We start from the raw sequence: 23,702 nt of genomic DNA, 5'->3' as shown, positions 1-23,702 counted from the left end.
CAGTGCTAGGTGGATTGCAACATCACGGCAGTGCAGCAGTTAGCTCACTGCGCTACTAACCCAGTGACCCGAGTTCGATTCCCGCTGAAGGCCACCGACACCTGTGACGATTATCTGAGCCGGTTCTAGGCCTCCCCTAGGTCGACTCAGCCTCAAATGAGTACCTGTAGTAAACATATCCATTGGGGAGAAAAAAGCTGTCAGGCGTGGTACTGGCCACCCACCCCCTCGTGTGCCGTGCCGGCTTTCATAGGTGCTACTCATGAACAGCACTTGCCCTAAAAGTCTGTTAAGGCTAAATGGGGGATGTTTGTCTTTGCTACATCACAAGGCCATGAGAGATGGTGGCTGCTTGAGGACACCTTCATCAAGCAGTGGATTGATCATAGTTGCTGATGATGATGATGCATTAAACATTTGAATCCTGCCGATTCAGAGGGTTTCCTCACATTCCCAAGACCATTTACAGCTCTCTCGGTGAACCTCCTGCATAAGGCCAGGCAGGTACAACGATGTCATCACCTTCCTTCACCCTCTCTGTGATGGTTTTAAACAAGCGATGTTGTGTGGGCTCACTCGTAAATTTACAACACGAAGGCAATGTATCTCGGCCTCGCCGTGCGCTGCGTTGCATCGCTAGTCGAGTAGATAACCATGTGTTCAATAAACCCTCGGAGCCAGGATGACCGTCCAACTCCGATCGTCATTTATTGAACACATGGTTATCTACTCGACTAGCGGTGCAACGCAGCGCACGGCGAGGCCGAGATAGTAAAAAGATAATGCTTCTTAAGCTCCCACAATGGACAAGTGCAGCTGTGATCTCACTGAGATGCGATGCGTGCCGCCATCTTGACTTATCTGTGTAATGGCTGACGCCCGCATGGTAAAGTGGAAATCTAACATCGTCACTTCCTGGTCACGTGACCAACATTAGCATCAAAAAACAGGAACTTCCTGTGAACACACGCTCCACATCTGCCATGAGGCAAGACACAATGCACATATGTAGGGTTAAACTCCGCTCAGTTAACCTAATGTGTGTACATGGGGAGTGCTATTAGCAAATTCTATTTTCCGAGTTTTATCTGTGTACGTTACTCCTTCTGTTCACGCAGTTAAAGATGAATCTCCATGTGGAATATGTTGAATTTTGCTGTCACTTCCAGGCGACTCTTCCTGCGAACGCTGATGATAATACGAATCGAATATAATTTTCTGCACATCGATTTCGAGGCATGGGTAACAGAAAGAATGAAGCACACACAAATCCATGCATCTCATATCATTCGTACTGTATCCTTCTTGTAACATTCCATATTTAATAGCTAGGTCAAAAGGTCACCGTGGTGAATACAGCCGATGTTTGTCACACGTAACCATCGCCTCCTTCCCTTTTATAGATCCTTCAGCCCTTGCATCTGACCTCCAATATCTATTCTGACAGTGCCCCCCCCCCCCCCCCGTGTGAATGGGTGCTGGCCTCTGGATATCACTGCACTCCGCTTGTTTTGCTTGCCTGCTCTTCTCCATCCTGCACGAACGCCAATCCCATCGCAACCGCCTCTCCCTTTCATGCTTGTTTCTTATCGTCTATTCCAAATAATGGATGTGCTGAACAAGGACCTGATCAGATGCCTTGCTTCGACCTCCCAAGGCACCAGTAAGTTCAATTGAACCACTTCCGGTGTGACCAGATTAGGGTGTTTGTGCTGCTTCTGAACATCAATGGGACATCGCACCATCGTCTCTGGCTGTCAAGTCCGTCAGGGCGTCCAGGCCAGACTGGTTGTTGCCCTGTACATGCTGGAGGAGGAGGCTGTCACATGGCTCTGTGGCTACGCGGGGCTAACCTCCACTCACATGTAACATTGATTACATATGCATTTATTTTTCTTGTTTATCTGGTGCTCTGTGTAAAAGTCACGTGCAAAAGCATTCGCTAAATAAATTACAAACATCCACATTGCTTACTCTATGCTGCAAATAAATCCCCAGAAACCTGCTCATGTACCTATATTCGAAGGCCTGAAGCTTATTCTACAGTTGCTTTGGTAAGGTCCAGCTCCGACTCGTACAGAAACACGGACATTAGGCATTACTTCTGCTGCAAACGCCCATTTCTTACCACTAAAATTACTCCCTATACTCTTCCAAAGTGGTTCATGTAATTTCCATGCTTCTCACTGGGGATGTAAACATTCATCTCCTTAATTTCTCGATGAATTCGCATGATTCAGGGTCACGATTCATTTCAATAATTAATGATTTGTTGCCATTGTGGTGCCTTTAAAAGCTGTAATTTTTGCAATGTCTGCAGGGTTATGATCGTTAAGTGCATTAATTGATGCATTAAAAAGAGATGATTTATTACATTTCTATATCTCACTGCCTACACGTGCAAAAGATTGGCTGATGCATTATGCAGATGATTACCCCATGATGGCTCAGAAAAAGATCAGCTCCATCGTATGTCCTGGCGTCTATGACACGAGCACACATTCAACCATCCAGCTGACACGCAATCCAGCAGACGCTTTCGCCTGGACCAGGCTTGCACCCACGACCCTTTTTTTTACTGCGCCAGTCAACAAAAAGTGCGTTGGTAATTAGGAGCCCAGGGGATACACACGAAATCCAGTCGACTCCTGCCATTATCATTGAGCTGATCTGGCCAATGGCCTCCAATTACCACCACCCCAGGAGTTAGCACTGTGACCTACTTGGGCACTGAAGGAGCCCAATGAGATGACTCGATGCCAAGGGGCAGGTGTCAGCCATCTTGAACACGTAGGCTTTCGTGACCAATATTATTCATAATAAAGGGGTATTTTTTTGGTTAGATCGTGTAAATATGTGTGTCGTTAAATCCGCCACCATCCAATACAGCCAATTAGTAAGGTTTGTCAAGTAAACAAAAAGTGACAATTAGTTACTACTTCAGCCCACCGGTGTATTGGAGAGTAAATCCACACGTTTCGCTGGTAAATACATCCAGCATCATCGATAAAAATTAATAAAATCGCTGAACATTAGTCATGAGACTCAGCTAGGCATTCCTGGGTAAACGAGCATGAGAATAAAAATAAGGAAACATACCCTTTCTGGAAATAAAACAGGTGTTAAGATGTTCAAACACTAAATGGATACCTTTTGCAAGGCATCTAGTCTGCATTAACCACAAGTACTTGTGACAAAACATGCTCTGATAATAATATATGCATTGCCTTTGAAACTGATTGGTCTACACCAGAGACAGCCTTCTTTATGGCCTTGTCTCACGAGTGTCAGACCAGAGAACGCCAAAAGGTGAACAGCACAAAGACAAAACCTATTATTATTATTGTTTCATAAGTTTGATACTGGTAAAAGGGTCCCATATAAATAAAAATAACAATTGTTACATGCCTAATTCCTGGAAACGCTAATATCCAACCCTCCTCCTTCTCCATAAGTAGAGCAGTGGTTGTTAAGAGGGAGTAAGAGATCCCCCCGTAAGTGGGTCGTGCAGTGAAGGGTTGCATATATTGTTTGTCGGCAGAAGCCTGAATGACACTGAGATACCATTCATCAGTGGGAGCGTTTCATCATCGTTAGCTACATCCTCGCCAGGTCCACTCTGGGCCGTTTCACTGCTGTGGAATGAGCAGTGGTGGAATTGGCACTTTGACTGCCCAATGTATGAATGGCAACAATGGGGAATGGAGATGGGTTTATTTTTTCTCTACAAAACGCCTTAATTTTGCCAAAAAGTGATGGAATGTTGAGCAAAAAAGCTACTATATCTATGATATGCAATATATCCCCTATCATTATTGGCTAAAACAATTTCCAATAAAAGTGTTGTCTGTGTAAAATGTATTAGTGCCAAAGAGATTACGTGAAATGTGTGAATTGGGCCCAGTGGCTGTCAAGTTTGCAGGCACCCCCATTTGGTGACCAAATAACATTGTAAACAATCCAACTGGAAGAAGAAAAAAAATCTACGCATATAAACACTGTCACATTGCACACACGATGACTTGACGACTACCTTTCGTCAAACCAGAGGTGGCCGGGTGGCTAAGGGGGGAGTGGGGGGGTGAATGCTGTCAGAGTGCTAAGGCGGCGGCACTGCCCGGCACTGCCCAGCACCGCTGACATCCTGAGCAGGATATCTGGACAGCCACCGGTGATTAAACACGGTTCCCAAGTTCTCGCGAGTTGACAGTCGCCACCAGTGACGCAGGCAAAAAAACACCCAAATTAATAGTTGGAGAACTCTCTCAGCCGCACCTCCGATGGGCACTGTTGGCTACGTACTGTTCGAAAGAAGTTCAACATATATACGGCTGCATGCCTCTAGCAGGATCACAGCTATTTACCCAGCACACCACCCTGTCATGATTCCAGGGTCGCAATAGGATTCAAAAATTAATACTTTTTTCGAAATAGTTTTTTTTACCATCTAGTTCTGTACACCTTTTGTTCCGTCTCATTCTCTCCGTTGGTCTAGACGTGACGGTAAGTTACAGCCCTTCATCAACCCACTGCAGGACAAAAGGCCTCCGAACGCCATGGTGTCAGGTCGTGGGGAGGTCGTTTGATCGAACTTCACCCCACGCTAATGAGTGGCGAGTTGGTGACCGTTTCAGTGATCACCCACCACTGATGTTGGCCAATGAGATTCACAGCGCAGTACGATCACCGCTATGCCACTGCTTGACCCAGTGATGCACATGTATCCTAAACAAATAATTCGTTACAGTATGACCAGCAGAATGCAAGGCATTATCACATTAGCGTAGTATTAAATTACAATCAACGATTAAAAATCGCTGATGCACGCCCAGTCCTCTCACTGCTGATGACGAGGCCTGTGGAGGCGACCTTCTGGGGTAGTTCTGCGGCGTCGCTTTCCCCTGGTTGTCCTCTGGCAAGGGGTAAGTGCACTGCTCGATGTGAGAGCTCCTCCGAATGCAAACGTCAGTGTCTCGCGACGTGACGCCAATAACACGATTCGAGAAAGTAGTATTCTTGTGGGGAGGGGGAGGGTTAAAAATTACTATAGACTTGTTAAGAAAGAACATAAAACCAACAAAAGTGTGTGCTTTCAAGCGGAAGCTTCGAGCCAGAGCGGTGTATACTCTGTATGAACGCTTCAAGGGCAATTGGAAATCTCTCAACGCTCTTACACACGCCCATCAGACTTTTTTGCGAATCCTTCAATATTGAAATAAATGGAGCCGCCGGATTGGGTAAATTATATCACCCCACTGCGTTATCTGCTAAAGAAATGTAGTTTAAAGGTTATTTTTTTACATGAAAGGAATTCTTAATCTGGGTTAACAGTGGCAAAAAATGCAGAGCTCGACTACTTTGAGACTCGGCAAAGATTTTTATGGATAACTTTACCCACACTTGAATAATAACAAAATAATAACAATAACATTAATAATACCAACAATAACGTAAATAATAAACTTTAATAATAAGAATAATGATGACATGAATAATAACAATTATAATCATAATAACAATAACACAAAAATAACAACAACAAATTCAAACAACATTGTCAATCCACCATTGAACGAAGGCCTCACCATGCTGTGTGAGTCACAGGGGTGGTTTAACCATACTTCACCACACTGGTCGATAGGGACTGATTAAATGGGGGGAAGGGGGGTGCAGGACTGCTTCAAATATCAATCAGCACAGAGGATAGTAATACGAACATAAAGACAGCATTCCATTATAAAATGAAAAATACATATGTATCTTTGAATGTTTTGAACACCATATCGTGAAGGTACCATATATTATTATATTATATTGTTGCGTATGTCAAGATGTGCTAAATGCCAATGTTGAGGTCTTCTGGACCCGAAGAGATGGCTTAAGGAAAGAAAGTCCGTGTAGTTTTGATACCCCTCCTCTATTGAAGGAACGCAGGCCACAGTGGTTTACTCCACAGTCCACGTTTGACTTCAAACTTTCGTGCCTGCAGGAATTAATATTCTTGGTTATTTCGGAAAAGTCACGTAGATAGAAAATAAAAATTCAATTTAATAAAAATAAACAAATAAAAGCAAAAAACACCACGACGTTTCGATCACAACACAATCGGTTTTCATCAGGCGGAGAGAAAAGAAGACTGCTTGTGTTGCGATCGAAACGTCATGGTTATTTTTTGCATTAATTTTAAATTTTACTAAATTTTTTATTTTTATTTTATTTTCTATCCATGTGACTTTACCGAAAGAACCAAGAATATATCTACAGTCCAATTTCGGTTACATGGCCACAGTCGCACCACTTTGGCTTGTGTCGTTAATTTCCCATTCACGAAGGAGACGTGCAAAATCCGCCCGTTGATGTTCTGATGATGCAATTCCTCCAGATCTGGGTGAGATACTAGGATGGTGACAGCAGCAGCGCAATCCCAGAAAGGCGTGATCGGGACTCGAATCAGCGACGAGGAACAAATGTTGAGGTAGCCAGGTGGTTGGAAAGAAAACGTGCGAACTGCCTTGCAGTTGGCATGTCTTTGTAGACGTAATGGTATAATGTTCGCCAGAACAGGGAGCCAGGGGATCTGTGTTGGTCTCAAGTGTTCCGGTTACGATGCGCATCGCGTTTTTCAACTGTGCATCAAGCAGTTCAGTGTGTGTGCGAGCTAACGGACCAGGCCGGAGCGCAGTGGCTCTGCCACCGAGTAGATCGGTGAGAAGGCGGCAGGTCGCGGCACATCGGCTCAGGCACCCACAGGTCGTTCCTGCAAGTTTCTGTAGCAGGGCGATTCTTGATTTTGTACAGATCTGCTTTATACATATGTATCTTGCACTGTACATAACCAGCCGTGCTAATCGAAGGTCCTGGAAATATGGGGCATGAAGGTGAGGCTTCTGTCCACAATAACCTCTAGAGTACATATCTTGGAGTGGGGTCATAGCGCACTGGGCTTCCACAGAAGGACATATCAAGGGTGGCATCTGCTGCATGATTGTTCAGATGGAAAGTACTAGTCATGGTTTATAACAGTAGTCCCATGATTAAGAGTGACATCGGGTTAACGTTTTTTGCGGTTAACATTTCGCCTCCCATAGAACCCCCATGGTTTCAACTAACATCAACATTGTTGACTAACGTTAACATTGATGACTAACGTTAACATTGATGACTAATGATAACATGTTTACGCTATTCACGCGGGCGCCAATTTCGGCCAATCAGAGTGCTCGTAAGAGGAGCTGAGCCATTCTCTCAGCCAATCAGCAACGCCCATTAATGAGCGTTTAGACCTTGCCTGGGTTTTATTAAACATTGTTTTCTGTTTTCCCAGTGGAAACAGCACTCGTGTAGACTTCAATTAACACTTATTTAAGTTAATAGTAGTTTTCGTGGAACGGTTTAAAAACGTTAACCGAGGGACTACCATACTGGAGTTATACAGTCCATGAAATTCCTTTACTTTAGCGCAGGCAAGATGTCAAATCAGCATTTCAAAGGATCTCCCCATTAATAGCGTTCTTCATGTTCATCTGATTTTACAAAATGACAAGAGCAACTCAAATACAGTTAAAAATTTTAAGAGGTTCTAATTTCATATCTCAAAAAGCAATAAATCGTATCTGAGCACACAATTATATTCCAACCTGAAAACTAATTTATGGATAGAATGCTTCTGCGATTCACATTCAGACGGTGATTTATGTACTGTATGTGAAATCAATACCATTTATTAAAAAAAAAATCAATGTTAGAAACTTTAGTTGTCTGACCTAAATCAGAAAAATCTTACTTTGTTCTGTACATAATATATGGTTTTAATACAGTTCAACATAATCATAAATATTTTTCGATTTAAAGCTTTCGTGACTGCAGGGATTCATCTTCTTGGTTCTTTTCGGTAATGTCACGTAGAATGGAAATAATAAAATAATAAAAATAAACATAATAAAATAATTCTCACGACCTTTCGGCCACAACGCAAGTAGCCGTCCTCAGGTGGAGAACAGGTCTGTCGAGGAGACTCTGGCCGAAACGTCGTGAGAATTATTTTATTATGTTTTATTTTTATTATTTTATTATTTCCATTCTACGTGACTTTACCGAAAGAACCAAAAAGATAATCATGAATAGTTTATGATAATAAATGTTCAGCCCTTTGTCAATCCACTGCTAGATGAAGGCCACCCTATGCCATGTCAGTTACGGGGGTCATGTGACCATACTTCACGCTCGTCCGTGCAGGGTGGGTAACGTTTGGGGGAATGTGCGGCAAAACCTGCTCATATACCGTATCACTTTCCACAGTTGTTAGGGTGCCGAAGTGGCAAGATATTATCTCCCTCAACCGGTATGCAGGAGGTTGTGGATTTTTCTCCGGGCCCTGTGGTTTTTCCCTCCACATTTAGAATCAAAGTGCGTTTAGAGAATTTGGCGACTATAAATGTAACGTGATAAGCCACTTCGTTGAGCAATCATTTGTGGCCAGGTCGCTTCTGAAAAAGAGCTAATAAGCTCAGTGGGCCTTACATGGTAAAAACCAAAATAGTTCATAGAATGGCTGGGAACTGAACTCAGGCTACTGGGCTCAGAGTACAGTGTCCTAACCACCACCGCTGTCCCCCACCCCGTCCTCTTCTGTTCGAGTGATAAGGAATTGTATTTCAGTTCAAGATTGTAACACATCACCCCATACGCTGGGTGGCGGGGATGGTTACCGTCCTTGACCTGTAATTGGAGGTTGCGAGTTTAAATCTCCCCTCGGGTTCACTTCATCTATCACTTGTTTTTGGGTCGATAAAATAGTGCCATTTTGTGGGAAATTAACAATGGTCATACCCCCATAAAAAATTGCCCTCCCGATCCTCTGCGTAGGAATGTGGAACTTCCCCCTGTTATCTCCCAACCTATGTAGATGAGCGCTGCCTATTTACTCGTGTGAGCAGAGAGGAAGAAGCTTGGCTTCGTTGCATTTGTCTGTTCCTTTTGTAGCACAGATTGCAGGCAGGGTTTCACTCTTAACAAATATGAAGATCGTTTTTTTTACAAAACAAAACTTGTTAAAATAGATGTAATTTATTTTTCATGAAATAATAAAACATTTTATGAAATAATTATTTAATAATTGTAACTACTGTATTTGAATTGTGTTATTAGTGTTGTGTGGTCATGAAATGACGACGTTACCATCTGGAACTATCACGGCGAGCAGGGCACCACCTTGTGTCAGAGCTCTGAGAAGGTGACGTCACAGAGCTACCCTCTGAATTAATCTCAATTTGTCTCTTTGTACGCACAAGTAGGCCCACTGTGTTTGCTCTCTGCAAAGAGCTTTTGTTGTTGTCACGTGTCAATCAAAGTTAAAACATTTGAGCGAATTTAGAGCAGGATTATTGTGAAACTGAGGATTAAGCGGGCAGCCGAGGTGGAGTGTCTAATCTTGGCAGCAGACAGTTTCACATGTAGTAACATGTACAGTACAGTAGTAACATGTACAGTAGTAACATGTACAGTAGTAACATTCTGCGCACACCTTCCCGGTGTTGGCGGTCTGTAGGCGCTACCACTACGTACACTCACGAATACCAGTCCGGCGGGTGTCGCGAATCGGGAATTGGTATGCGTTTAGTAACTCGTGAATAAGTGAAACTCGTGAATACAGAACCCGCGCATAACGAGTTTACTGTATTTGTTTTACCCAAAAAATCAGCCTCGCTGAGTCTCAAGGCTCTTTTTCAGGGAGGGTCCTGCCAAGTTTTCACAGGAGGGGAGGGGGGGCAACGTTGCTGCCGTGTATTAATCCCAACCGACTAATTCTCAGGTCGTTATTCAGTATTGCAATGTTTGGCCACTAACATTTACAATTGTATGGTTGTTGTTTTTTAGCAGAGGGAAGAAACGGGAGAACCCGGAGGAAGCCCGTGGGGAACATGGGGGGGGGAGGATATACAAACTCTGCACGGAAAGGCGCCCGAGTTGCTGAACATATTGACCCCTTGCGCAGGCACCTCTCCATTGGATGTCGGTCTGGTTTTGACTGGAGTTCAAGATTATTCCCCTCACCTACAACAGGACTCTCATTGATGCTGCTCCCTCACATGTACAATACAGGACCTTCCCCCCGTCCAAGCGTTCCAACAAGAGTACTTCGGTGTTCCGAGTCTGCATACGAGGACGACGATGGTGGGTGACCTGGCCGTCTCCTCGTGTGGCCCCCAGGATGTGTGATTCACTTCCACTGGACGCTCCCTCCACTGACTCCCCACCTCACTTTATTCAAATCGTGCGCTAAGACGCCACTTAATTTTTAAGGGCTTTTTTAATATGTATTGAATAATTTAATTTGGGATAGGATCTGACTGCTGTGATCCTGCGTGTGTGTCTGTGTGTATATTGTAAGCGGTAGTGTAGCGGTTATCGGGCTGTCCTACAAACACCGAGTTCCATTCCCGATTTTATAAACCGGTCCTGGGCCTCCCCTAGGTCGACTCAGCCTTAAATGAGTACCTGGTGCGGTGTGTAAACATCGCCACGAGGGAGACAAAGGCAGCTGGGCGTTGTGCTGGCCATCCACCCTCTCGTGTGCCCTGCTAGCCTTCATAGGTGCCACTCACTAACACCACTTGCCTCTCGAGTCTGTTAAAGGCTATACGGGCGATCTTTGTCTTTTTAATTTTGTACAGTGCCCTGTGATATCCGAGTGAAAGGTGCTTTCGAAGTGTCAATTATTACATGCTTGTCGCTGTGATGCACGAGTGTTACCACTGCATCACCCCATCACCCTTGTAATGTGACCATTGTGCGCATTCCTCCCCCACCTCGTGACGTTGTTCTGCCGCCTCCTCCCCTCGTCCAGATTGTCGCAGCTCGTCGCGGCTTCGGGTATGTGTCCGTATTCCAGAAACGAGTTGTAGACAGCCGACGCGATGATGGCGACGCCGTCCCTCACGCGCAGCAAGAAGTCGTAATCCCACACGTCGAAGGAGACAGACAGCAGGCCCACGGGGAACTTCTTGGGAACTTCATCTTCGACTCCGTAGCTGAGGCCCGGAGCAACCCACACGGTGCCAGGTGCGGTGAGGCCCACACGCTCCGCGATGCCGAATAGGTGCATGGCCTCCAGGCGAGAGCAGTACAGGAGATTCACCTTGGTGGTGACCTTGGGAGAGTCGGGGGGGGGCGGCACACGCACGCGTGGGGAAAATAAGTTACAGCCGGCAGCCACAGATAGCTCTTCACACGACGCTGGCCTCATTTCTAACAAACAAATTTAAAAAAACTTTCCGTAAAAAAACACAGGAGGAGGAACTGACGCTGAATGCAAAGTGGAAAAATCAACGGCTCGCTCTTCCCCCTCTCTCTCTCCTGCGTGCAGACTGCAGTCGCCAACTACTGACCACGAATTGCTTAACTTCGCACTCCTGCAAATACAAACTGGAAGGTCGTATCGGAATATCAACCATCTCTCGGGAGATGGTTCAATCCAGACCCTGGCGTCTGCCGTATATTTGGATTTTGCATGTTCTCCTCGTTGTCATGTGGATTTTTCTCCAGGTCCTGCAGTTTTTCCCCCAACATTTCGAATAAACATGTGCCGAAGAGTATTTGGCTGCTATACATTTCCACAAAAGCCACTTCGTTGAGCTATTAATTGTGATAGCCAGGTCGCTTCTGAAAAAGAGCTATACAAGTTCAGCGGCCCTTACCTGGTAAAATATAACATAGTCATAGTCTAATGTGGGTAGAGCGCACATCAACACAAGGGGCTCCCACTCTCTCCAGCAAAGTTTCATTAAGGCAGTCGTGTAGGTGTAGGGGTGTTACGGAGGGGCTGTTATAGAATGGGATCAGATGGGAAAGAAACACAGTGGGCGTGGCTATGTCGGTGCACGGGAAGGTGCTCCCAGCGACGTCCGCATCGGGCAGCCTGGGGGGCTGACTCGGAGCTGGGATCCCCTGGGGCCCCACCCCTCAGCGGGGGTTTTGGTATAAAAGGGGATGAGCCGGAGGGCTCAGGGAGAAATGTTGAAGCTAACCAGTGAAGGCTGAAGATCGTCGTAGATAGAGCCCTGGACTCCCCTGGATCGCCGCCCTTATCAGGGCCGAACAGGATCGAGCCAGCGGCGTGGTCCCGAGAGCCAGAGCCGGTGCTCTTGTAAGAGCTGGTCTGGGACTCCGGGTACCATGAGCCCGACTTACCAGTGTCGGGCTAGCTAGCCTCCCCTAGCCCGTTAGTGGAGGACTTAGAGGTAGGCTAGGCGTAGCTAGAGAGTGTATCCCCAGTTAGACGGGTGAGGGGGCCGATACCCCCTCCAGTGTTGTATGTCAGTGTTGTGCTGTACCGACACGGAATAAATACGTGTGCCTCCAACCCCCGGCGTCCAGTCTCCTGGAACACTATTACATCTGGTGTCAGAAGTGATCGACCACGAACATGGACACGCGACGGACAGCTCGTGCCAGGGTACCGGGGACGGAGGACACCGCTGCAGAAGTTGAGCCCGAGATGGCTGAAGGCGACGCCGAGCAGCCGGGGCCGGATCCATCCACACAGCAGCGTCTGGATGGAGGGGAGCCGTCAGCAGATGGACTGCGGCAGGCTCACGCGAGACTGGCGGAGCTGCTTTACGCTGCTACCGCCACGCTTGACCAAATTACGCGGCTGGGGGCTGGTGGACCGCCACGGAGCGACGACAGCCGACGAGCAGCACGGGTTCCCGCCATTTCGACGGAGCCGGATTTGGAATCTCCCGCCATCGCCGCAGCAGCTGCTGAGGGCGTGGCCGGGCTGAGCCTCGCGTTCGACGTCGGGCGTACAGTGGCTGCTACGTCATCAACAGCGGCCAGCGCGTCACCAGTGGTGCGACCGGCGATGCCACTCGTCGTTCGTGCCGAAGCCGAGCCGAGTGACGGGAGCGACGGGGGGCGACCTTCCACTGCGGCCGCTGCGTTGCACCAACGTCTACCTCCCCTCAAGGAGTTTGTGGGCGAGGATGGTGACTGGGGCGGCTTTCAGCAGCGCTTCCTCGCACACCAGGAGATGGCGCAGTGGACCGATGCCGAGGCTCTCCGCGCGCTGCCAGCGCTGCTCGACAGCGATGCCCTCGCCACTCTCACCTCGGCGCCGAAAGCCAAGCGCGCCACGCTGCAGATGGCGCTTCAGCTGCTGGCTGCAGTCTACGAACCACCGTCTGACTGCAGGCAGCTATTCTACGATCGTCAGCGGGGTGCCAAGGAGTCGCCCCTGGCGTATCGCATGGCTCTCTTGGCACTGGCAAGAACGGCTTTCCCGCGAATGGATGACGAAGGAGTGGACGCCATGGTGACGGAGAAGATCCTCTTGCTGGCTGACCAATTGGACATCGTCGTCGTGGCGCAGGACCGACGCTGAGATGTCTTCCCTCCGGGCCGCACGACAAGTCCACGCCAACTTACTCTCACAGCGACGAAAGGCCAGCAAGGCGGCGACCGGCTGTGCTGTGGCTGCAGCCACCCTCCCGGCGGAGGAAATTTGCGCCGTCGACCGTCAGCTGGAGTGGAGAGCGGGAGTACGGCCGGCTCGGGATGGACCGAGCCGCCTCGACCAGCCAACTTCATCGGCAGCGCTCCCGCGCTGCTACAATTGCGGCCTCCGGTGTCATGTCGCCTCGGGATGCCGCTCTCCTCGGCAGCGCGGGGCGACGCCTCGACAGGACGCGGCGCCTCCTCCCAAGCTCCAACAACATAACCCGGTGAGTCGCGGCACCCCTCATGTTTGGCCCACACACACACCCGTCACACACTCACGCACCGCAACGAACGGGGGGCCGAAATTGCACACCGTCGCGCCAACACGTACCACTGTGGGGACTAATATCCAACCCAGCCAGTGGTCCGTGTTGGCCCATCGCGTTGTGGCCGCGTCGTCGGGGTCGTCAACCGTTGTGGGGCACATTGATGGGGTTGAGGTGCGCATCCTGGTCGATACGGGAGCATCGGCGACCATTATTTCGGAATTTATTTACAACATTCTTCCTGTTCAGAGCCGTCCTTTGCTGCCCGTTGATGTACCGTTCTATGCTGCTAACGGGGGCTCACTGGGCATCATTGGACAAATTCGAGCGCAAATTTGTATCAGAGATATCAAATTATCTGGCCCAATTTTTGTCTCCTCCTCGCTGGCGGTTCCGTGCCTGCTGGGGACGGACTTCCTGGGCAAAATGCCGATCCGTATCTTAATCGACCAGGGCTGTATTGAGCTCCCGTCGGGCCGACGTATGGCATTTCTGCCGTCTCCCTCTGCGGGTCGGACGGCGTTCGCGACGGTACCGGCGCTCGTTGACAGAACGGTACGCGTACCACCGGGGGCCCAGATGCTGGTGCTCTTAAACTACGTCGGCCTTTCGCTAAAGGGATTGGGGACCAGGGGGTTCTGCTGGGCCCTTCTAGGGTCGGGGTTAGCGGACCTCATTTAATTCCGGCCCAGACCATCGTTAAGGGGGACGGGGACCCTTTCATCGCGGTCCTCAATGTGGGGTCGCGGACGGTGGTGCTTCCACAGGGGACCGTGCTTGCTCACGCAAAGCCGGTGCCCTGTGAGGAACCCGTCGTAAATCACGTGAGCGCTGCCCCTCTGCCGCGACCACATACGGAGAGTGATGAGGGGTGGCTCGAGGCGCTTTGTGTGGGATCGACGGACCTGTCGGACTTAGAGCGTCAAAAGCTTAAAACACTGCTGCGTGAATTTTCCGACGTTTTCAGTCGGAACAAATACGATCTGGGCTGTACTCATCTGCTGCGTCACCATATTGATACGGGTGACAGCGCGCCAATACGCCAGAATCCTTTTCGGTTAAGTCCCGCCGAAAAGGACCATGTCAAATCGGCCGTTGATGACATGTTAGCCGCCGACATCATTTCTCCTTCCACCAGTCCTTGGGGAGCGCCGATTGTCTTAGTTAAAAAACATGACGGCTCATTGCGGTTTTGCGTAGATGTTCGGCGCCTCAACAAAATTTCTGTTGCCGACGCATACCCACTCCCACGGATAGACGAATCGCTTGACGCCTTGGCGGGGGCGCGATTCTTCTCCACATTGGATTTGCTTTCGGGATTCTGGCAGCTTCCTCTGGACGATGATTCGAAACCCAAAACTGCATTCCGTACACCGCACGGCCTGTTCCAATTCAACCGGTTGCCGATGGGACTCCACTCAGCGCCGGAAACTTTCCAGCGATTGATGGAATTGGTTTTGGCTGGGTTACAATGGGACTCGTGCTTGATTTATTTGGATGACGTTATCGTCTTTAGCAAAACATTCGACGAACATCTACAGAGGTTGCGGGCGGTTTTCCTCAAAATGCGGGCTGCTAATTTGAAATTTAAACCCCAAAAATGTCATTTGTTACGCGAATCTGTGCGTTATTTGGGACATATCGTCGGACGCTCAGGTATTGCTACTGATCCCGCCAAAACGCAGTGTGTCAGCTCCTGGCCGACTCCCACCTCTGTGGGAGAGGTCAGGAGTTTCGTTGGATTCGCGTCGTATTACCGACGGTTTGTCGCGGATTTTGCAAAGCCCCTACACGCTTTGACATCGAAGGGGGTCCGGTTCCACTGGGGACAGGAGGAGGAGGCTGCCTTCCGATCCCTCCGGGACGCGCTGGTAAAGGCTCCTCCCTTGGGTTACCCTGATTTTTCAAAACCCTTTTTGCTCAACATGGACGCGAGCAACACGGGTATTGGGGGCGTGCTTTCGCAGGTGGTTGACGGCGTGGAATGGGTAGTCGCGTACGGTAGTCGGGTGTTGTCTCCAGCGGAGCAAAGATATTGTGTCACCCATCGGGAACTGTTGGATTTGTTAACTTCATCCAACAGTATCACCCATATCTGTACGGTCGGCATTTCACCGTCTGCACAGATCATGCGGCACTACAGTACGCCCTGCGAGTTCAACAACCATCGGGACAATTGTCTCGATGGTTGGAGATTCTCCAGGACTTCGATTTCGAAACTACGTACCGTAAGGGCGTTCGCCACACCAATGCGGACGCTCTGTCACGGATGCCAACCACCTCCGAATGCGCATGCCTCCTGGGGTCGGGACGTTGCAGGCCTCCGAGTGAGATATCCGTTCCGGTCCTGGCGGCCGCCGCTGACGCAACGTCGATGACGGATTCGATTGCACAACAGGGAAAAGATTCCCTGTTGGGGTTGCCTGTTGCTGAATGGGGGCGCCTCCAGATGGAGGATACCTCCCTCCTCGCGTTGCGTCGTCACGTCGGAAGTGCTGGGCGGGGGAGGGGTGATGTCGACTCATGGGAGATGGTCCAGGGTCTGTTAATGCATTGGGACGGGATATCCCATCGACACCGGCTGGTGGTCCCTTCTGTTTTGCGGGGTAAGGTGGTGTGGGCCGCTCATGAGCGCCTCCTCCACCTGGGGACTCAAAAGACCCTCGCCATGCTCCAGCTAGATTTTTCTTGGCCGGGCATGACAAGGGATGTCGGGGATCTGTTGGGGTCATGTCCTCGGTGTGCGCAACGTAAACCACCAGCACAGGAGTCTAACCCGCCTTTGCAATCCATCAAAGTTTCCAGGGTCAACGAGCTTGTCGCGCTTGATATCCTGGGCCCATTCCCCGCTACCCCCAGGGGCAACAGATACCTGTTGACCGGGGTGGAATATTTTACGCGCTGGCCTATGGCCTGGCCCCTTGCCAACCAGTCGGCAGCAGCCATCGCGGAGGCCTTTGTCCAGGGATACGTCCTGGACAAAGGTGCTCCGGAGCGGCTGCTGACCGACCAGGGCAAAAATTTTTCTGGTAAACTTCTCCAAGAGGTCTGTGAGCTCCTGGGCACGAAAAAAATTCGTACCTCCCCATATCATCCGCAAACTGACGGGATGGTGGAGCGTCTGCATCGAACCATCACGTCAATGCTGTCCCAACAGGTCTCGGACTCACAGACCGATTGGGACCTTCAAATTCAAGGGGTCTTGGCAGCATATAGAATGGCTACCCATGCGGAAACGGGATTTTCCCCCTTCTTCTTGATGTACGGCCGCGAACCTGACCCGCCTGTTCAGACCCAGCTGCAGATCTCCGCCCCGCGGGGTAAAACTAAATTGGCCGACCATGTTAAATTCAATATTGCTAAATTAACAGAGGCACGGGAGGCTGCTATGCAAAATTCCGACCTCCGCCAGAAGGCTAACGAGAGGCTCAGGCTGGGTCGGGCGCACGTGCTGCAGTGGAAACCGGGTGACAAGGCATGGTTACACTGTCCACAGATACCACTTGCAACCTCCTCTAAACTGGTGCGGCCGTGGTGGGGCCCTGTGGAGGTGGTTCAGGTTTTGCGGCCTCAGTGTGTACGCATCAAATGGGGGAAGCGGCGGTGGTTTGTGCACCCCTCCAGATTGAAACCGTTCGTTGCGGCCCGAGTTCCCACTTCACACACGCATAGCCAGACATGTGGGGGGTCCGCCGACTCACAGGGTCCGTCTCCGCTGCTCTCACCTAACGTGCTGCCGGCTGTCCCGCCCCCAGGTGCACCGGGAGTGACGGGCTCACGCCCGACAACCCCTCCTGGGGATGCCGAGGGTCACGCGGCAACGGAAAGTGACTCACTCGGACACGGACGGTTGCCACCCAACAGTCCGCCATCCGGGGTTGCCCCGTGTGACGGGCCTGCTGCAAGAACGCGCGCGAAAACGCGCAGACTTTTGTGATGTCCGGATGATTGTACATATGTTGTGTTCACTGTGTGTTGTGTGTGTGGTGTGTTTTCCTACAAATTGGATTGTATATATGTTGTGTCCATTGTGTGTTGTGTGTGTGGTGTGTTTTCCTGCAGATTGTATATAGGGTGCTCTTACGGAATTCGTATTTATTCGGGGGGGGTGCGTCGGGTTATTTCTCTTCTTGCCTGTTGTGGTTCTTGTTGGTGTTCTTGTTGTTGTTATTGTTGAAAAAAATTGTGAGGCACACGCGGGTTCAAGGGGTAAATACACTTTTATTGTTGTTTGTTGCAGCCGGAACGGCTGCGAGCTGTACAGGGGGGGGGTGATGTAGGGGTGTTACGGAGGGGCTGTTATAGAATGGGATCAGATGGGAAAGAAACACAGTGGGCGTGGCTATGTCGGTGCACGGGAAGGTGCTCCCAGCGACGTCCGCATCGGGCAGCCTGGGGGGCTGACTCGGAGCTGGGATCCCCCGGGGCCCCACCCCTCAGCGGGGGTTTTGGTATAAAAGGGGATGAGCCGGAGGGCTCAGGGAGAAATGTTGAAGCTAACCAGTGAAGGCTGAAGATCGTCGTAGATAGAGCCCTGGACTCCCCTGGATCGCCGCCCTTATCAGGGCCGAACAGGATCGAGCCAGCGGCGTGGTCCCGAGAGCCAGAGCCGGTGCTCTTGTAATAGCTGGTCTGGGACTCCGAGTACCGTGAGCCCGACTTACCAGTGTCGGGCTAGCTAGCCTCCCCTAGCCCGTTAGTGGAGGACCTAGAGGTAGGCTAGGCGTAGCTAGAGAGTGTATCCCCAGTTAGACGGGTGAGGGGGCCGATACCCCCTCCAGTGTTGTATGTCAGTGTTGTGCTGTACCGACACGGAATAAATACGTGTGCCTCCAACCCCCGGCGTCCAGTCTCCTGGAACACTATTACATAGGCATGGGATGTGGCATTACAGCACACCTGCTTGTTGTCCGTCTAAACTGTCATCCAAGCACGTACGCCTTCTAATGAGTCGGCGATATGTTGGAGGAAATCTGCTAGTTCCCTACATTTGGAGAACACAGTGATCCGTTTTAATGTCGACTCAAGCAATTTACTGTGTTGTCTTCAGAACTTTATGTTCGCGGCTGAATTGATTTAACATTTCTTTCACCCGAGGAACCGAATTCGGAAATACATCATTTATGAATCTGTACCCTGCTATGGATTAGCCTTCCCAGACATCCTAAGCCAAAGTTGGAGAGGTCATTGAAGCTCCATTTAACGATGCAAATCCAGGGAATCCTAGTGCAGCAGTTGGTTACTACATACGAGCATTTCACAAATGAAAGAGAGTGTGATAATAATATCTCCCTCTCAAATTATCTGTAATTCTCTCAAACCAATTTAAACAAAAAATGTAAAACCGATCATAATTGAACACAAATCTGTTGCACAAATACATTCATATTCAAGCATAGATAATGCTTGAGCCCAAACAAATCATTTCACTTGTCGGGACCATCTGAAGTGACTTCACTTTAAGTGGTTTCACTTTCTCTTTGTGGCCAATACCAGTGAATTATTGTGATAACCAATTGAAATGAGTGCGAGGTTATCGAGTAATTTAACGCTCATGATCCGCGTATATAATGGGTACTTCTAGAAAGATGTGCTAGCTTAGGTGGTACCGATTTGTACTCTGGCCCAAGGATTACGAGAATCTACAAAAGGAGATTCCCACCTGACCTCCCGCACCTCCGATTAGCACAGTTTGATACGTACAGTGCGAAAGAAGTTCATTGTACGCACATACATACATACGTACCTTCTTTAGCAAGGTTTCAATCTTGGCCTCATCGTCGCCCTTCATGTCGACCGTGATGATCGCTTGGATGTCCCAGCCCACGAAGCTGTTGTCGATGATGCTGCGCAGGCTGCTCACAAAGTCCACGTGCCCCGGGCGGAGGCTCGTGACGATGCTGAACTGATTCCAGTCGTACTCCTCCATGAGCTTCATGATGACACGCGCCTGCTGATGCAACGATGCTCCGAACTGCATGAACAGCGACCCTTTCTCCTGCAGCACAGCACGGTTGTGGGGGGGCTCCTGTTAGGGACCCTTTTTTAATGAGCGCAGCCTCCGTGAGATATATAGACACACATAGGGTGGCCCAAAAAAGTCGGAACAATTTGAGGTTATCTCTACTCGGTTCTACTCCTTTCTTTATGACTGCTGATTGTTGGTGTTTCGTTTTTTTGCCACCTTCCTCCTTACCTCCGATCAGCATGGTTGGCTCCATACGATGCAAAATAAGTTCAACATCATTCCACACATTTCATTTAAAATGTAGGCTTTGGCAACCAAAATTATTCATTTTGGTTAGATCACGTGAATTGAATATTAATTGAAATGTATAATGCGTATTCCATCCTAGGATCCCAATGCGTTGTTAAACCCGCCACCACCCAACACAGCCAATTAGTAAGGTTTGTCCAATTCGTTGAACTAGTAACGAATTGGCATCTGAACTCGTAACGAATTGGAATGTTTTGTTTACGTGGCAAATGTTACTAATTGGCTGTGTTGAGTGGTGCCAGGTTTAACGACACACTTATATTTACGAAATCTAACCCTAAAACCTCGATTACGGATATTTAATTTATTTTAATGCTGGCATTAAAACAAATTAATTGTTCGTTCTTTAGGTTAATATTTTATCTATTACCATTATTAATATATTTGTTGTCTGTCAAATGACATTTGAAATTGGAAAAAATGTCAAAATTGGAGAATCATATTGATGTTCAGAGATAACAATAAAAAGTCCGAAATTCATCAAGCATTCCTGTAAATGGAGGTAAAGTTTGAACATTTGTTAAAATAAATAAAATAACCCTATGTGATTTGTTAAAACAAATATAATAACCCTAATATGGCCTGACGTTTTGGCCACTGCACAAATGTTGCACGGGTAATTGCGGACAGGGTGCGTTTTTGCGCTGAACCAGACACACATTCATTGCAAATGTGGGAAGTGGACCAATGTTTTATGAGCCTGTCTGTCATTCCTCCAAGCAAGTGGCAAAATGACAGAGAAAATAACGACACCGAGTGATCCAAATAAGAGGCATAATTGTGGACTTTTGGGATTCAGTGTGTGCATTTAAGGCCTGTGTGAGATAGGTGTGTAGCTCAGAAGCCAGAGTGCTGAGCTGGTATGGCCGAGATCCTGGTATTCAATTCTTAGGTTCAAATATCCTGCAATTTAATTGGGTTGTCAAGTGTAGCAACTTTAGGTTATTAGTCCAGTCACCAATGACTGCAAACACACAAACAATACGCTAAATGTTGTTCTGTACATGACTTGACAGAAATCCTAGCTCTGAGAATTAAATATATGTGTTTCACTGTCAAGTCACGAGATACACATTATTCTCAGTGGCAGAGCTTGTGGGAAAGTGTTTCTCCGTGCTGTGTTGCACCAGAGGTCACTTGAACATATCTCAGAGGTAGCCACTGTTCGAGCACGAAGGGCTGCATTCCTTAAAAAAAAATTTTTTATTTTACTAGGTAAGGCCGACTAAAATATTTTTCAGAAGTTACCTGGTCACAAATGATAGCCCAATGAAGTGGCTTATCACGTGGAAATTTATCGCAGCCAAATACTATAAACACATGTTTCTACATGTGTAGGGAAAAACCGGAGGACCCGGAGAAAAATCCACATGACCACAGGGAGAGAGAACATGCAAACTTCAAATATAAAGGCATTAGGGTCGAGATCGAACCCACGACCTTCTGTATACCAGGCAAAGTAATTAACATCTTGAGATATCAGAATGGATGCTTATTGACGCAATCGCCACCAATATATATCACACTACATGCGGTATTCAATCATGAGAATATCCAACCTATTCTGTATGGATTTTAAGGAGGAAAAAAATATTGTATGGCTGTGCCAAAGTACCGCGTGACACTTAATCTGCAATATACAACACTCTCTCAGAAACAGCTCGATATCTTGAGAATCGAGAACGTCTGCAAATAGCACAAATGTACAGCACTTCTGTTGTGATAAAAGGGTGACTGGGCAAGAAGAATCCATTAAACTCCAAGTGTAGAAAGACTTCCAGGCAGAGTAGGCTGCGTTTATATTTCTGGGAATATGACACCAAATGCTAATTTCTAAAATAACCATCGAGTCATTCAGTGAACATTCATTTACGTACTATCCTTCACAGCCAAACGTTTTAAAGTTTGTTTTTCTTCAATATTGAACAAAACCTCATTCTACAGAGGTGTAGATGTACAGATATACATCTCTAGCTGTGCAATATGCAGGTTTTCTGAACCTGTCTGGAGTTTAACTTAACGCATAGGGTAGATTTATGCCAATATTCTTATCATTAACTCTCCGGGACCTGACACGATCGTCTTTTTTCAAATATGTCATTAAACGTGCCGATGTATCGACCAAATTCAGAATAATAGAACTCCACACCGGTGGCTATTTAAGGATTTTCATTACCTGAATTTAACATCGATATATGACGATTCTATCTGGATTTTTACTGCAGTAATAGGTCTTAAGCACAAATGCTACTCTTTCAAAGACACGCACACACAAGTTCATAGCCTATTCGAAAATCAAAACAATTCTAAACGTGTACTGTCTTAATTTTCCGGTGTTCATTGTGCATTAAAATTTTTGTTGATTGTAAAAAAAAATCCTTACGAAGTGAAATACAGGTAAAAAAAACATAGCGCAGGGCTTGACTCCAAAAAACACCGGGACTGCACGAATGTTGAACAAGAGCAATCGCCCGAAACATTTCATGGACCAGAGAAAATAATGTACAATCATGGGGAACTTAAGTGCAGGCCAGGATGAATGACTCCCAATACTTTCAGAGCGTCGGGATATTTCATTAAACTATTTATCATTTCCCCACTTCTATCACATTTAATCTTTTGGGCAGGAGGACCAAGTCGGGTAGGTTCATAGCACTGCACAATATACATATATATAACTGATCAACCCAAGCTATTAGTGCCCTTATACTTGCATTGTCTTTGTGCTGTTCATCTTTTGTCATTCTCTGGTCTAACACTGCTGAGACAGAGCCACGACGAAGGCTAATCAGTTTCAAAGACAATGCAAACATTATCAGAGCATGTTTGTTTGCATGTTTTGCCACAAGCATGTGTGGTTAATGCAGACCTGATGCCTTGCAAAAAGGTATATATTTGGTATTTGAGCATCTTAACACCTGTTTTATTGCCAGATAGGGTAAAAACCTATTCTTATTTTTCATCATTTTGGACACTGGCAAAACGGTCCCAAAGATAAAATGTAATACATTACGCCTAATAGAATCAACTAAAAAATAATCGGAGTTACACCCCAGGTTTAATTTAACGATGAGCAAGTGATATGAGGGGTTGCAGAGGGAAATGCCAAACAGGAATATTGGGAAAGATGACGGGGACTGAGAGAATGGCAGTTGTAAGGGAAAGGTTTGTTTGGCAGACAGGACAAGGGAGGCAGTACAGAATCAGAATATTTATTTATACTGGAGGAGGAATACGATTAGCTATAAAGCTCTTTTTCACAGATGCCCAGTCGGGGCACGGGGCAAGAACGTTAGAACAACAAACAATAAAAAAAAACATGATAGGAGTGCAAAATACAAGAAAGGTAAACAAATCACTCAAACACATACAAATACATCTAAACCATCCCCATCCTACCAGGAAAAGCCCACTGACGTATTAACGTATTGTTCAAAAGTGACCTGGCCATAAATGATAGCTCAACAAAGTGGCTTATCATTGGGCCAGTTTTAGCAGCAAAATAATATAAATAGTTGAAACGCATGTTTCTAAATGGACAAATGAATGAGTATAAAGTGAACAACGACACAAGTAGTACTAAAGATGCAGACTATAGACACTACCGGTGCGCAGTGTAAATTACATCAGAATACTGTATCTATACTGGAAGTATCCGATGA

The 23,702-nt window shown here is 47.6% G+C and overlaps 1 protein-coding gene across 1 annotated transcript in view; it reads right to left on the bottom strand.

Annotated features, from left to right (window-relative positions):
• LOC144936141 (glutamate receptor ionotropic, NMDA 2C-like) overlaps positions 1-23,702 on the bottom strand; it is a 215,704-nt gene that overhangs the window by 173,004 nt on the left and 18,998 nt on the right. The window contains exons 2-3 of the mRNA XM_078863428.1: positions 19,510-19,761; positions 10,809-11,149 (exon numbers count right to left, since the gene is read on the bottom strand). Coding sequence (XP_078719554.1) covers positions 10,809-11,149; positions 19,510-19,761 — 593 coding nt within the window. The remainder of the gene's footprint in view (positions 1-10,808; positions 11,150-19,509; positions 19,762-23,702) is intronic.

The sequence above is a fragment of the Lampetra fluviatilis genome, chromosome 1 (genome assembly GCF_964198595.1).
Source record: "Lampetra fluviatilis chromosome 1, kcLamFluv1.1, whole genome shotgun sequence".
Taxonomy (NCBI): Eukaryota; Metazoa; Chordata; class Hyperoartia; order Petromyzontiformes; family Petromyzontidae; genus Lampetra; species Lampetra fluviatilis.
The sequence above is the reverse complement of the archived record's forward strand: the minus strand, read 5'-3'. Positions and strand labels throughout refer to the sequence as shown.